At 41.1% G+C, this 14,866-nt stretch overlaps 3 protein-coding genes across 3 annotated transcripts; 1 reads left to right on the forward strand and 2 right to left on the reverse strand.

The window, feature by feature from the left end:
• Positions 1-2,131: 2,131 nt before the first annotated feature.
• LOC139225431 (protein CIMAP1D-like) lies at positions 2,132-4,697 on the forward strand. Its single transcript, XM_070856273.1, has 6 exons — positions 2,132-2,191; positions 2,235-2,316; positions 2,713-2,823; positions 2,989-3,111; positions 4,012-4,153; positions 4,352-4,697. The coding sequence occupies exons 1-6, from the start codon at positions 2,132-2,134 to the stop codon at positions 4,695-4,697; spliced, it is 864 nt and encodes a 287-aa protein (XP_070712374.1).
• A 274-nt stretch (positions 4,698-4,971) lies between these two features.
• On the reverse strand, positions 4,972-7,731 carry LOC139225430 (interleukin-27 subunit beta-like). The gene is made up of 6 exons (XM_070856272.1): positions 7,629-7,731; positions 7,017-7,131; positions 6,783-6,882; positions 6,407-6,524; positions 6,059-6,222; positions 4,972-5,278 (listed from the first exon to the last, which is right to left on the reverse strand). Exons 1-6 carry the CDS (start codon positions 7,729-7,731, stop codon positions 5,123-5,125), a joined length of 756 nt encoding a protein of 251 aa, XP_070712373.1. The 3' UTR covers positions 4,972-5,122.
• A 376-nt stretch (positions 7,732-8,107) lies between these two features.
• Positions 8,108-12,245, reverse strand: LOC139225429 (rab GTPase-activating protein 1-like). Its single transcript, XM_070856270.1, has 8 exons — positions 12,119-12,245; positions 11,344-11,424; positions 11,052-11,162; positions 10,539-10,643; positions 10,372-10,455; positions 10,161-10,232; positions 9,588-9,854; positions 8,108-8,652 (listed from the first exon to the last, which is right to left on the reverse strand). The coding sequence occupies exons 1-8, from the start codon at positions 12,227-12,229 to the stop codon at positions 8,419-8,421; spliced, it is 1,065 nt and encodes a 354-aa protein (XP_070712371.1). The 5' UTR covers positions 12,230-12,245; the 3' UTR covers positions 8,108-8,418.
• Positions 12,246-14,866: the final 2,621 nt, after the last annotated feature.

A 14,866-nucleotide genomic window follows, 5' to 3' on the forward strand; every position in this document is an offset into this window, starting at 1 on the left:
ATTGTCTGAACTGAGATATTTCCAAACAGTATTTTATATGGACTCGAAAGTGTCACAATATGGATACAGAATTTAGTTTTCTCTTCATATTAGCGCCTAAACAAGAAGAATGCATCCAATAAACTGGGATGTCTGGTCAGTAATTATTAACTAACTAGTCCATCTATCTAGTGTTAATCTGATATTCTACATTACGCCATGAAAGACAAGTTGCAGTATAGCCAAAAAAAAGTTTCAGCAGTAGTGATCTTAATATTTTCTTTCCATTTATGCTTGTTATTGTTATTGAACTAGACTAGGTAGTCTTCACTAGAGATGACAGGAAACAAGGAGAAAAGGAAGGCATGACACCCATTACAGACTCTAAACAGGGCCGCCATGGCTCATGGTCGTCATCTCAACCTCCAGGTCATGGGGGCAACCCTAAATTTGTTTTATGTTTTCAATCTGCAGCTGGATCCAGATCTGCTTCAAAGTACACATATTGTAAACATGCTCAATTATGTTGAATAGGTCAAAACTCCAATGTGCCTTCATCATGGTCATCAAAATACCTCTAAAGAATTTTTTCCCTTCCACATCTCCCTTGGAAGTAGGCAAAGCTGATCTAAAATACCCAAACTCTGTGAATAGTAGAGCTTAAGGATAAGCTGTGCAAAATATGAAGTGAGTCAGACTGTTAAAATTTTGATCAGCATGTTCTCTTGCACGTGCTGTCAAAATTTGGTTACAGTTGCCAAATGTGTTCATGATCATGATTACTTATGTTAAGCTGAACATTTTAGCAACGACAGAAACATGAAAAAAGGTATCGATTGAAATTTTGCAAAAACTGGTAGGAACTGTTTGTAGATGGAAATGAGTGCGTTGGCTGACCAAGAAAAGTTTCTACAACTCACACTTCAGCATTTAGGAGCAAAAATGTAAAAATGCTGGCCACACTATGGCACTATCTGCAATGTGTGAGTGAGCTCCTGCTAACCAGAAGAGAAAAATCAGGAATGAAAACATAGCGTTGGGGGAGACATTTGACACAAACACTTTCCTCAATGATCCCAGACCCACAACATTGAGTTATCGTCTTTGAATCATCTCACACTGCTTGCTGCGTCATCTCACTGTTTATCAGGGAAACCTAAGACAGTGGCTGTATTTCCTGTCAGTGCCCACCAGCATAGCGGGTTCATCTCCTGCTGGTGACACAGCAGAGTCTTATTACTGAGCCTGTGACCGCTCAGAGTCACCGGTGCTTAATATTTAACCAGTGTGGGCCTTAACTTGGTCGTGGCTCTGCTTTAAAGGCTTTAGTTACCTCAGGGATGGAATTAGATGAATGGGAGGGCAAGAGGGGGGGTTTCTACCTGAGTTTCTCACACTGGAAAGCAAACATCTTTATATTTGCCAAAAGTGAATTCTCCTCAGGGCCTCTCTGAAATATGCAGTCGAAGCAGCCTACTATTGGGATGTTCCAGACTTCTCTCAATGTTTTTAGGCCGCTAACCTTTAAGTAGTTACTGAGTTGTTTGTTTTCTTTCCTGGAGGAAGCTATCTGGCTTGGCATACTGTTACATCACCTGACTAAACTTCCCAGCTACATTGGCAAGCAACGAAACATTTACAGATCTTGCTACTATATTTTCCAAAAACCTGGTCAAACTTTAATGCCTAGCCGTCCACGATGAGCTTGTCAAATATCCACTTGCAACAGAAGATCAATCTAAGTCTTTTCATTTTTAATAGCATGTGCACTGAGATGCTATTAGTTACAGCAGTAGTTGAGAGGTTCACCGCACATACTGCAGTTCAGTTGTAGTAACTTAATGCCTCGGAATAGGGTGACAAATGAACTACATTACATGCCACTGACATGATTATTGTTGCAGTACTTTACTTAAACAAGGCACTTTCTCTCTGAATACTTATGTTCAGTGCACGATTAGCTGTACAGAAGCAGCCTCAGAGCTGATTTTGCCCAAACAATCACCTCTTTTTAGTCTTGACAAGGTCAACTTCTTGGCCCTGTTTCTGAAAACCTTTTTGTCCTGAGGGGACCTTGGGGAAAAGGAGGTGGAGAGCAGGTTGAGGTGTACCCAGGACCTCGGTCAAGATAGGGTTTCCTCACCTCATAGGCATGCATAATTCAGCCCAGGAGGCCGCAGATTACCTGGAGAGAGTCGCATACAAAAAAAGTGTCTAAAGGCACAGAGGATCCAAAGAGGGAGAGAAGAGGACAGAGGGAGAAGGAAGAAGAGAGAGGCTGGGAGAGTATGCAGGAGGTGGTGAAGAAACGGCCGATAATCTCCGCTCGAGAAAGAGGTCAGTTTGAGAAATGTGTTTGTGTGTGCATGTGTGTGTGTGTGTGTGTGTGTGTGTGTGTGCATCCACATGGACTGTATTATAGCTGAACTGCTTTTGCTATGAAATCTCTCACAGCATTTTGCAGCCATTGCTTCACTCTCGTCTGAGATTTCTACTTTGTTTAGAGTCCATTCCCAAACAAGCAGAGGAAGAACGTTAAAATGCATAACCATAGAAAATAAGTCAAAGAGCCCCATATGGAACTCATCAGAGACAATACAGCCTGAGCCAAAGAGCGGTGGGAGTGCTATACTGCTGCTCAGAGCTGAATCTGTTGCATCATTTTCATCACTGTCCTCCTCCTCCTCCTCGTCCTCCTCCGCCTCCTCCTGCTCTTCCTCCTGTCATTGTCAGGCCCGGGCCCTGGGCGCTACGCTCTGCCCCCTACAGTTGGATACATCAACCATGACTACACCAAGCCCAGCAGCCCTGCCTACTCCTTCCACAGCCGCATGAGCAGTGCCAGTGAGTTGTTGTGTATCAGTGTGTAAATCAGTGTGTTCTGCAGTTCACCCACGTTAACTCATATGGAGCCTTAATCTTTTGCTAACTTTTTAATGCAAAATATCTCCGTTATATGACGTCTAAAGGTGCCTTTGGATGATTGTTCGTGCTTTGTGCTTTCTTTAGTGGTCTGTGTGGACTCCAGCCCAGGACCGAGGTACCACATTGATGCCAAGCTCACCCGGTTTGGTCGGATGGAAACCCCTTCCTACTCCATTTTGGGCAGAGGAAGGCGCACGGGGAATAAAGGTGATGGAAAAGTGATGGTTATTGCTAGTTTACCTTCACCAGGTATATGTGCAAGCTTTGTGTGCACACAGATGCTGGGTAAATTATCCAGTCAGTGGACCACAGAGAGTAGTTCAACTGATGAATAAAACACCATGAGCAAGCACATACATTCAGATAATTAGGCAAAGAAGGGATTTTCATAAGGAGAGATACATTATACATTACTGTACATTAACATAATTTTTTTCTTTTACTAGTTTTCTGAAGTGTTATGTTTGGATATGCAAATGAGGTATTACCTAATTGAATACGCACTCATTTGCATTTCAAAATTGTTTCATTTTGTTGGCAGATTAGAGCCAAAGGTGTTTTTAAAGTACAGTTTTTATAGTTAGTTTTTTAGAGTAAATTCTAAATATCTTTTTTTTTCTAAATCACTCTATAAATCATAAGCTACTGTCAACAGCCATAAAGAATCAATTTCTCAATGTTATTAGGATTAAAATATCATATTAATCAGGCAATGAATGATATAACGTATATATAATGTGAACAAACCTCTCTGTAAAAACCTTCAGTATATAAATAGGAATAAAACTGGACGGTTCGGTGTATGTAAGTGTACTGAAGTGGAGATTTCTAGATCTAGATGTGAGAAAAAAACTCATTTTAAGAAAACATTCTTTATAGATATCAATCTAGGAGAAATATATAGACTACGTGTAGTAAAATAACATGTTCTTTCCACTAGTCTGCCCAAAATAGCCCAAACTCTGTTTTTGCTTGTAGTTTCTCGCCAATAAATCAAAAGATCAGCAGACTTCTTACACTCCTCAAACATATTCAGGCATGCAGAGATTTTGTGATTTTGATAAAGTTGATAACGAAAAGAAAACATTACTAATCAAATGTTCACAGGTGAGCTGTACCAGACTCCAGGGCCAGGGGCCTACAGCCCGGAGAAGGCTCCACCTCTCAATGCTCACCAAAGACCTCCATCCTACACCATCGGCGCCCGCACCCGATTCCGCTCTGTGGATGCTGTACCAGCACCCAACAGGTGAAGGCAGCAGGAAATAATACTTTATTTTGAGTCAGTCTCACATAAAAGATCCTTGCTACATGTTTTTGAAGATCATCTTCAGTGGGAATGAATGGGCTTTGTTTGGGATTTTTGGAAGTATTGAGAAAAATGGTTATTCAAATCAGACATGGTGTTGCTGTAGTCTGAATACACATGTTGGTTTCTTCTGTCCAGTTACAGTCTTCCTACTCTGTTGGGCAGCCAGGCTCCTAATAAACCCTCTAGTGCCAGCTACAGCTTCTCAAGCCGGAGGAAGGTCGGAGCTCCTGCTGAAGATTTCGCCATGAGCCCCGGACCGGCGAAGTATAACAGCATCAACCCGGACGTTTACCGCCAGCGCCAGCCCTCCTTCTCCATGCAGAGCCGGACGAAGAGGCCTGTTCACTCCTCTGCTATCCCCGGCCCCGGCACGTACAGCCCAGAGAAGTTTCACATGCACCTCCCCAAACCGCCGTCCTGCACTCTGGGTGTCAGACACTCTGAGTTTGTCACCCCACTCGTAGTGGATGTAATTGACTGACTCATTCAATACAGATGCCTTGTTTTTATTACATTTTTCAGATAAATGTGGAGCTGCCACAGAATGATAAACAGAGAGTAACATGTTTCATAAAAGGGCTCAGAACAGGTCATAAACACTTAACACCTTGACTAATGATCACTGTATTTTAGCATAGTTACAATATCATCCAAAGACAAATGACTCAACCAACACAAACAGTGTTTTACAACAAATACTATGACATTTTCACAGGAAATTGTGATTGTACACTGTACAGATAACATCCATTTATTCCTTTATAAATAAAATAAATTATTAATAATTATTGCTTGCATTGCTCGTGCAGTTAAAAACAACCTGTTTGTCTGCTCTTCAGTTTTACATCACTGGTAGCTTTAAAAGGAGAGCAGTAAGTAAATAAAACAGGTAGTGAGCAGCAGTGTCTACAGTTGTGCTCTCGGTATGGTGATTTTGACAGGTGAGCTCCAGTCGCTGCACTCGCCCAGTCCCAGCAGCTCCTTCGCACACACCTGGAACAGGTAGGGCCTTCCTGGGGTCAGCCCCTTCAGCTCAACCTTGGTGCTCTCAAATGGACCCAGCTGGAGGATGAAAGTGTTTGATATGTTGTTTTTAAAGATATATTCATATTAATTTGATATCTGAAGTTTCAAAATACAGCACAATGACTCTATCTGAATGGGTTGATTTAAAGGAATAGTTTGACATTTTCAGAGATACAGTTATTTGATTTGTTGTTAAGACTTAGATGAGACGATTGGTACTACTTGGTCCTTGTGATGTGAAACTGCAGCCAAGACTTGGTTGGCTATCTTAGCTTTAAGGCTGTAAACAGGGGGAAGTAGCTAATCTGGCTCTTTTTGAAGGTGAATTATAAATCTGCCCACCAGCACCTCTAAAGCTCACAAATTAATGCCAAAGTGAATAAGTGTAAATCCTAAAATGTCAAAGTATTCCTTTAACATTTGAACATATGAGACAAACTTCTTTCCGATCAACATTTGTCATTTTTAAAATAATCTGCAATGAAATTTTTTTTACAAACCTAGACACATTAACATTTATTATTAAGCTACTGTGTCAAATATTCTTGTTTCAAATTAAGATAAAATTAGACAGATAAATACTACTACTGCTACTAACAACTACAACATGATGTCAATGATGATAATAATTTGTCTGAAAAGAAAAAGGTTTCCGAGATGAAGGGACTTTCTGTGGTTTCTGAGGAGGTCTCCTGAAAAGCTCGCGTAATTTTCAGCATTTTCACATGTGGTATCTGTGCATGTGTAAAATGTAGAGTTTGTTTTAAATCACATCGCGGCTGCTGTTGCACTATCACTCATAAAGATTATTCTTACATTGACAGACTTCGGGATGCCCCTGTTTTCCCACTGGTACAGTATCTGGTATTTTAGGGGTAAGATGTCCAAGTTAGTCCAAGTGGGGGGAGGAGACCACTCCGCCAACAGGTTTCTGACATTAAGAGGGGAAACCCGGACATCTACAGGAGGATCTGGTTTCACTACAGAGAGAAAGAACCGCAAAGAAACGAAAATGAAAGACAAACAAATCTTAGTCTTTACATCATCCATTACATTGTCATATCAAGTTCAAGTGTCTGTCAATACCTGAATTTCAATCTCTCCAAACATTTATTACTGTGTCTACATTTTTAGATTTGGACTATTTATATTTCCAGCTCTCACCTATATCCTCCAACATGAAACTTGATAGATAGGAGCTGCTGCCTCCAGCGTAAACTGCTGTCACGTTGATAATGTAGTCAGTGAGAAGCTTCAGGTTGGGAAGGTGGCAGTGCCACAGCTAGAAAAAAAAAAGAAAAGAAAAGATACAGGATTATATGTGATGCTTGATGATATAAATATGCTTTTTATGCATATTTTGTATAGATTATTTTGTTTGTATGTTTTTTTTAAATAGATTATTACTGCAGTGTATTTAATGTCTCAAAAAAAACGTCAATAAATGAAGACACATCCCTAACTTTTGCACACAAACAGCTTTTTTTTTTGGACAAATATAAAACTGTAGCGTCTATCTGCTGCAAAGGGAGGTTGGTACCCGTTCAGACGAGGATGGCGATGCTGAAACCAGAGCAGTGGACAAAGAGCCAGGTTGGATGAGATGGCACTGCTCGGTGATGGACTGTCTGTGTCTCTCACTGACAAACACATTTACACACACATATAAATGAGCCACTTAATGACGCTTTACAACTGGAGGCTGTTGTACAAAAAGGTGTCAGAGGTTTTGGGGTCAGCACACAGGAGGGAGGGGGGGGCTGTTGTTTGGTACCTGCAGGTGGCAACGTAGTGTGTTGGTGAGGAGTGAGAGGGTTCAAGCCAGGAGCAAAGAGTCTTGTTTGGGTAGCTTGGACACCAACAATGCACTGTGGGAGGGGAGGGAGGATCTGAGGGGGTAAATTACACTTGATCACATACTGTCCAACGTGAGCAGAGCATAAAATAGAGCAAATATCAGTTTTTTGCTTTTATGTGTTTGCTTGCTTGCCACAAGTAAAAAGTATTAGATAAAATCAATAAAATATAAATTACCTCAAAAAAGGAAAAAATAACAAAATAAAGAATCAAAAATAATGGCATAATGCAGATAAAAGGACTCTACAACCTGTCAGGCTGGAAGAAAACATCTAAAGGGGTGTGATTTTAAGTCTGTAATAGTATCATCACTGACAGATTATCATCATTTTTGAAAATCTATTACTTTTCAATAAAATCATTATTATTGACTAATAGAGCAGAACATCAGAAGCCTTAAAAACAGCAGCAAAGCATTTGAGACATTGTAGAAAAAAGTAGTAGAAAAGAGTTTCCTGATTTGGATTCTTGTTGAAAGCGCACACACACACACACACACACACACACACACACACAGAGAGATACTCACTCTGTGATGTTGCAGCTGCCCTCAGGAGGTCCAGCGCTTGGCCTCCAACAACACACATAAGAAGGACCACAGTGACACACACACCGCCAGTCATCGCAGCCATCGAGTCTTCAGCCAGGAGAAATGATTACCTGAGTGTAGTTTGTATTTATAAATATTAAAATAAACTATCACAAGATGTTGACCACCACCGCTCTGTTTCCTGCGCTAGTCGTCTGCTCTATCCTGCATATCAAAGTTCACAGATAACAAGCTGAGTTACAGCCCACTGCTCACTCTTTTCTGTGTGTTTGAGCAGCAGCCGATCAGCACTTTAAAAGCCGACGTTGTCATTCTGAAAGAGGAACAGCTGTGTGGTGTATCACTGGAAAACCTCCTTCAGAAAGAACCGTTTTACATGGTGTCTCTGGTGATGCGTCATGTTTCCTTATGTCATACACAAGAAGTCAGAGTCAGACGTGCTTTAATATTGTGTTTAAATTGTTAACAAATAAAATAATTATATACAAAATTCACATGGCACATGGATTTGGTTCACAAGAATAAAAAGAACTTCATCAGTGTAAACAGTGGGTAGAAAGTGATGAACAGGCAGGAGAGTACATGGCTGAAAGCACCTGTGTGAGCTCTCAGGGACTCTCCTCTGCTGATCGTTTGCTCTAGACAGCCCTCTAGTGTGCAAACACCCGAGAAAGCAGCTACAGGATTGAATACATTCTTTAAAAAACACAAGTTGGATCCTTCCTTTGTGTCCACTGTCATGCGACCTGCACATTCACAGTCCGAGCTATCACACGTTTTCACGGTTGTCTCTGTGAAGCCACGATAGCTTCTTGGCGTTCCATGCAGACAGCGAGCTGCTGTGGAGGTTCCAGCCCACGGTGGGAGCTCCATCTCCGGGCGTGCTAATACTGTGAAGCCCCCCTCTGCTGGAGGTCGTCAGGGAGGTGAAGGCCTTACTGATCCAGCTGTTCTTTGCTTCCTGGAGATTGTTGGCCAGGATTCCTCTCTGGTGCTCCAGGTCCTGCATGAGGATAACACAAAGGAAGAAATGTGAGAAATGCAGCAGGGAAATGTCAAACTTTATAACAAGTTCATTTCAGTCCATATTTGTCCAACCATACTGTTAATATTACTGTATTTCTCTGAAAACTAAAAAAAGAAGAATTGGGTAACTTCGCGGTCAAGTAGGCTATTATAAACTATTAGTATACTTAATTTAAGTGTTCTTGAATACTACTACTGTACCACTGTGGCAAGGTCTTTCAAATTATAATCAATCCAGTTAGTGTACCTAATAAAACCTCTGCAGTTGTGTTTATATTCAGACTGACTAAGGCATACTTTACAACATGACTAATCAATGGTGTAGCATGGGAAGCATAATTAATGTATATATGATTCAAGTACTTTGAAATACTACTTCTGGAATAATGCATTTCAAAGCAGTGCAATTCATTTTAAATATGTTTTTCAAGCACTTAAATGCAGCAATTATGTGCTTTTAGCCAATCAGTCCTTGAATGCAGTTCTTTCACCACCACTGAGTGTCTGGACTAAGGGGAATCCTGTCCTATTTCTATTTTTTTCTATTCCTGTCTTCATATGGACCATCATTTAATAAAGATGCTTCACATCAGTGGGGTCTCATAGGTCTAACTGTATAGTACCCTTATACAGCTGAAGTTGATCTATCCTCACTAAATTTAAGTTGGGCAGATGGTTGAAATAATTAGGTTCTTCAGTTAGTGGCTGGAAAATGAAATGAGTATATGCAGGAAAGTACCCACAAGTACTTGTCACTCTGTGTATGTTTGAAGTTACATTTAAATTCTGGTAAGTGACATCGCTTGATCAGCTGACTTGACCTGGATTTTACATGATTCCCAAGTCTTGTTTGTGTATTGTGTGTCAGAATCCTGTCATGTGATTCGTTGTGTGATGGTTTGATGGTCTCACCTGGATTTTGCATTTGGCCTCCACCATCTGGAGTTTGGTCTGGACCAACTCCTGTTCCAGCTCCCTGATCTGGGCCTTGAGGGACTCCTTCTCCTGGTCGTCTCTCCTCTGCTCTGCTTTTCTGGGGCCATCACGGTCATCATCCCGTCCCGGTTCAGGGATCCCGTGGCCTTCTAACGCAGCAGCTGTTTGAGACCTCAGAGCTGTGGCGGATGGTTCACCTGATTCTACGATGTGTCGACAGCGTGCGCAAGACCTCACTGCACTCTGCGAAGGTGGAGAATGAGCGTAACAGGCAGAATGTGAGAAGGAATTAAGACTTTGCTGGTCCAAATACAACATCCAGCCATTAAAAACCACTGACACCTGCTGTTTTAAATGAACTGTAATGAGAAACATTAAGCTACTGAGGCACTAACAATTTTTGAAATGGGTGAACAGACTTTTAGAAAGGTTTACAAAATGATCTCCTGCAGCATGGTGCTCGAGTCAAAGCATGACAGAGGTAATAGGAGAGATAAAAGTAGGAAGGATGACAGCAGAGCAGTTCCACAGGAGAAGCGCTTTTCTCACCTCAAGGGAATCTAACTCCTCTCTGTGGGCGTCCTGCTGCCTCTCCAGACGGTTCGTCAGCTGAGAGCAGATCTGAGCAGAAAAGAGAACATCAACATCATTAAGCATCACAGCATTATGTTTTAATATCTTCTGTATGAAGCCTACAGTATTTCTTAAATCCAAACTATCTAACTTTGATGTTTCAGAGTCAATCATTGATCCTCTGTACCTGTTTGTAGTCTGCAATGATACCCGACGACCTTGTGACCTCCTGCTCAGCCTTCTCCAGCTCTCTCCGAAACACTTCCTTCAACTATAAGAGAAGGATTAGGGTTAGGGTTAGCAATTGCACTGCACTTAAAATGACTGTGAGGTCACACATATTAAGGATCCTACCATTGCAGCTTCCTCCTCCTTCCCCCTTTTCTCCTCCTCTGTGGCCTGCTGTCGACGCCTGGTCTGTAGAAGGTCTTTGGTGAGTTCGTCCACTCTGTCTTCTGCCTGCAAATTATCATATTATTTGATATGAATGAATGAATGAATGTACGTGTTTGCATTTGTGACCAAGTTAGAAAACTTGATGAAGCAGCGTTTAGATGTTAGATTTGTAATTCTTTCATGAAACGGCTCGACCAAATCCTGAAGCATTCTGGTGTAGAGATGATCAATCTTAATCATATTTTTAAGGAATTCAAGGAAAGACCCGTTGACACTCTGTGCTCATGCATAACTGCAGGCTGAGTTGCTATTGTAATGCTGGAAATGTAAAAGTTTTATTAAGGTTTCTCCTGCGAGGGTACTCCAGATGTTAAGACTGTCTGAGTAATGACCTTTGGCAGGTGAGTTTGCATTTTTTTAATTCATGCCCTTTCACCCTTTTTGTGAGGGGCAGCCAGCCAGCAGCTCTACCTTGTCCAGAGCGTTCCTCAGGGCGACTTTGCTGGTGATGAGCCTGTGGGCGAGGTTGTCGTTCTCCTGCTCCAGGCGGAGGCTGGCCTGCTGGAGCCGTTGGTTCTCCCTCTGCAAGACACAGAGAAATCTATCAGAGCCTGTGGCACACAGCAGAGCGCCGAATTGGGGAATCAGGTTATTTTAAAGAGGGAGAGAGAAAAAGAAAATGTAGCTTTCAGAAATATAATATATCAAGTTGGGATAAAGTTGAGGTTGAGCTTCAAAGAAGAAAGTGAAAGTGATTTCTGACCAGGTATTTGTCCAAAGGCTCTTCCTCATCCTCCATTATCTGTAGCCGGCTTTCCTTCAGTTTAGCTTTCTTCGTTGGAACCTGAGGAGGGGAGAGAGAGCCAAGGCTAATAAAATACAGTAATGTCATATTTGACTGAGCTGAAGAAAGCTATCTCCTCCAAACAGATCTGGTGCCGGATGCTGCATGAGCGCGACCAATCAAGACCATGCCCCGAGAAGAGATCAAGACAAAATAAGAACAAGATAAGACAGAGCTCCGCGCATGGGGGAATGATCATTTCACGATAATACGAGGGAATAATAATGGAGGGGAGGATTCTCTTAAAGGCTCAAATGACAATTTCCCTATCTCAGATATCTAAAATGAGCAATCACAATTCATTTCTCTCCATCTCAAATTACGTATCTGTCATGCAGAGGAATGCTTTAGTGGTAGAGAGTGCAGTCTGTTATATTACTTATTGCCGCTAGTCAGTATATGAAATATTGTACACATTTAGGTTTTTAGAGTGTTATCTTTCTTTTTATTCTCTCTCATGTTCCCTCAAGTTTTCCATAAAGCTAAAGTGAAAATTAACCATTATTTATTTAGATTTTTAGAAAAAGTGGTAACCTTATAGTAACCCTACCAGTACTAAAATCACATAATGGTTTTGGATCTGATTTATAGTTAGTTGATCTTTGTGGCTTAGTTGCTGTTATTAGTTGTGGTGCTCTAAAAGTGCCTGGATAGTAAGTGGAATCTTATTTATACATGCAACAGCGAGTCTTACTGTGAATTTAGGTTCCGTTTCAGCCACCAGACAGGCCAGGACCTCCTCTTCGCTCATCCGGTCCATAACGTGGGCATCATATGCCATCATGACGGACACCTCCTCCATCATCTTGCTCTGATATGCAGCCCTGTGAGCTGCTAACACTCACACAAGCACTCACAGCCGATGTAGGTGAAGCTTCCAATTTCAAATCAGAGAAATTGAGAATATCCACCAGCAGTGTTGGACACACTATGAGTATGACTTGAGCGAAGATAAGAGCGATGATAGAGATGTAAAGTGAGCTCAGCAAGATGTAGTCGTCTTGTTTTTACTTGCTGCGTGAAGTCAGTCCGGCATGTGAGTATGAACAGGAAATATCAGGACAAAGTCCAGGCCGTCCCGACACAAAGGAACTCTGTTTATAGTCCAAAGGTGAATAACAGAGAGATACTCCGGCAGGTAAAGTGCAGCTACATCTCAACACACCGACACCTAGTAAGTAGCAGTCAGAGCCACTTGCACACAGTGTCAGGTGAAGGAGTGTGTGTGTTATGGGTGTATGGGCAGTAACAGGTTCAACAGGGTTTACATGAGAGTGTGTGTGAAAGAACGACAGCCTTGGACACACCCACTCAAGTGCTCACCTTTCATATCACCTCACCTGTTTTTGCTCTCTCACACTTCCCACCCCACACACAGGCACACACACACACACACACACACCTATTTATGATCCCCACCTCTCAAATAAATCAAGTCACGTGCTTGATTCAGGCTTATTTCATCCATTTTCCTCCATTCTTTTGCTCACTCCCTACCCTACCTGACACAGATGCTGTGTGAAGCCACCTGACTGCTAACTAAACACCACTGATGTAGCAGGAAGGAGTAAATGACATGGTATTTGTGATATTTCTCCCCCAGGGAGTTGGTGTGTCCTTCTATTGCCGTTATGGGCTGAGCTGTCTGACAGGACTGCAAACGGGTCCAGCAGGTAAAGCGGTAGAATACCAAAGCATGAATGTAACTTAACACAGAGGATTCAGCACCTTGCCTGTAAATGACACCCAGTGTTTCCCTTTATTCTCACCTCATTTGTGCAACTTCTCTTAATTTCTCCATTTGTCCTGAAATCACTCGTTTAATTTGCTTGTCTGTCTGACAACAGATTGGTTTCATTTCTTTCCAAGTTTCACTTCACTTTCTTCAGTGTAGCTATGTCTCACTTCTGTCTGATTTTGCTTAAGTTCTTATTTGTGTACCTCTGTAGTTTCTCAACACATGCTGCTGTCATTTCTTTTTTTTTTTTTTTTTTTTACCAGAAACTGTGATTACAACACCCTGTGCATCTCTTGCCTGAGTCATGTAAGTCAAGACAGACAAAAAAGTCCAGGCAGATATAAACATTTATTCCTCTTCAAAAAAAAAGGAACATTTTGTGAAACTTGGTGGAGTTTTCTCGCTGTATCAGGGTATACCAAAACTTATTCTAGTTTCATACAGAAAAATCTGAAAAATACAATTTTCAACAGTCAGAACAAGAAAAAGGAACTTAGAAATATTTCTGATACAGCAGTGGTGCTCTGAGTGGTGCAACAAACTGGTCGTCACAGAACCACACGAAAACGAAACCTCTTTCACAAAAATATGTGGACCACATTTGTTGAGTGAGTATAATTAATATGTGGCAGCACAAATTAATGCTGAGTGGACAATGGATAGTTTAGCACACACTTCTGAACAACAAGGGGATGTGAGGTGAGGAAAGTTAGGAGATGTGATAACAAATCTCACAGCTCAGTGGAGGCAATGTGGTGTGAGAATATACTGAACAAATATCTTCTATTTCTTTTAAGTAATAACCTTGAATCTGTTATATTAAATATAACTGTATTGATACCATTTTTCCACATTTTTGGTAAATTTAAGGACAATTTTAACGTGAATTTCCTGTAACAAATGTACATTTCCAATCTCTTCTTCTGTTGTATTATAATCAAAATCAAGATGGAAGGATCATTGAAGAGAATGGAAGACTTGCATTTGGTACAAACTCAGTAAAACACACTTAAACCCTGACAGCCCTCACAAAAACTACAATACTAAAAATATATAGCCTCAGGCATATACTGTGGAATAACACTGCATCTTGTTACTGTACTGTATAGCAGGTATAATGGCTTATAAGATACAAAACTTAAGCATAAAGATCAACAGAGTATGGTAAATGATCCTATATATTTAACTTCTGCCTACAACATCTCTGAAGTCTGATGCTTTCTTTCTTTTTCATCCATCTCAATCTGTAAACATGAAAAAGTTAAATATGGCCACTTAAATGGAAGACACTGCAGAACCAACCTCCTTTTAGTAGTTCAGTTTCATTATGATTAACCAGACGTGAAAATGCAAGCAAACAAAATTCAGACTTTTCTGTTCGATTTTTTTTTCTGAGACTAAAACTAGACTCCCTCATATTATTGTTGCACAGGAAATGCTCTCGTCCTCACGTGTTTCCTCTAGACCAAAAAAAAAAAAGTTCCATTAATAGTTTCTATAGTTGGCAAACGACAACACCAAATAGAAAAACTGTTAGCCCTCATGTACAGTAAGCTGGGGGGGGGTTTCTCAGGCTAGCATTTGAAACTTCCACTTAACATCAGCACAGGGGAGGAGGGGAAACTAACAGAAACAGAAAATAACAGAAACTAGGGGGGAGGAGCTGGTGGTCCTTTTCAGACTCTGTATTGTGTAACCAGATAT

The sequence above is a fragment of the Pempheris klunzingeri genome, unplaced genomic scaffold (genome assembly GCF_042242105.1).
Source record: "Pempheris klunzingeri isolate RE-2024b unplaced genomic scaffold, fPemKlu1.hap1 Scaffold_212, whole genome shotgun sequence".
Classification (NCBI taxonomy): domain Eukaryota; kingdom Metazoa; phylum Chordata; class Actinopteri; order Acropomatiformes; family Pempheridae; genus Pempheris; species Pempheris klunzingeri.

What these genes read in the sequence shown, in the direction of transcription:
- LOC139225430 (XM_070856272.1), bottom strand. Translation starts at nt 7,731, where the DNA reads ATGGCTGCGATGACTGGCGGTGTGTGTGTCACTGTGGTCCTTCTTATG. An exon ending in CACTACGTTGCCACCTGCAG is followed by an intron (nt 6,883 to 7,016) that starts GTACCAAACAAC and finishes TGTGTTTGTCAG; the next exon opens with TGAGAGACACAGACAGTCCA. An exon ending in CGCCATCCTCGTCTGAACGG is followed by an intron (nt 6,525 to 6,782) that starts GTACCAACCTCC and finishes TTTTTTTTCTAG; the next exon opens with CTGTGGCACTGCCACCTTCC.
- LOC139225429 (XM_070856270.1), bottom strand. Translation starts at nt 12,229, where the DNA reads ATGATGGAGGAGGTGTCCGTCATGATGGCATATGATGCCCACGTTATG. An exon ending in AGGAGTTAGATTCCCTTGAG is followed by an intron (nt 9,855 to 10,160) that starts GTGAGAAAAGCG and finishes CCACCTTCGCAG; the next exon opens with AGTGCAGTGAGGTCTTGCGC. An exon ending in AGGCCAAATGCAAAATCCAG is followed by an intron (nt 8,653 to 9,587) that starts GTGAGACCATCA and finishes ATCCTCATGCAG; the next exon opens with GACCTGGAGCACCAGAGAGG.
- LOC139225431 (XM_070856273.1), top strand. Translation starts at nt 2,132, where the DNA reads ATGCATAATTCAGCCCAGGAGGCCGCAGATTACCTGGAGAGAGTCGCA. An exon ending in AATCTCCGCTCGAGAAAGAG is followed by an intron (nt 2,317 to 2,712) that starts GTCAGTTTGAGA and finishes TGTCATTGTCAG; the next exon opens with GCCCGGGCCCTGGGCGCTAC. An exon ending in GCTGTACCAGCACCCAACAG is followed by an intron (nt 4,154 to 4,351) that starts GTGAAGGCAGCA and finishes TCTTCTGTCCAG; the next exon opens with TTACAGTCTTCCTACTCTGT.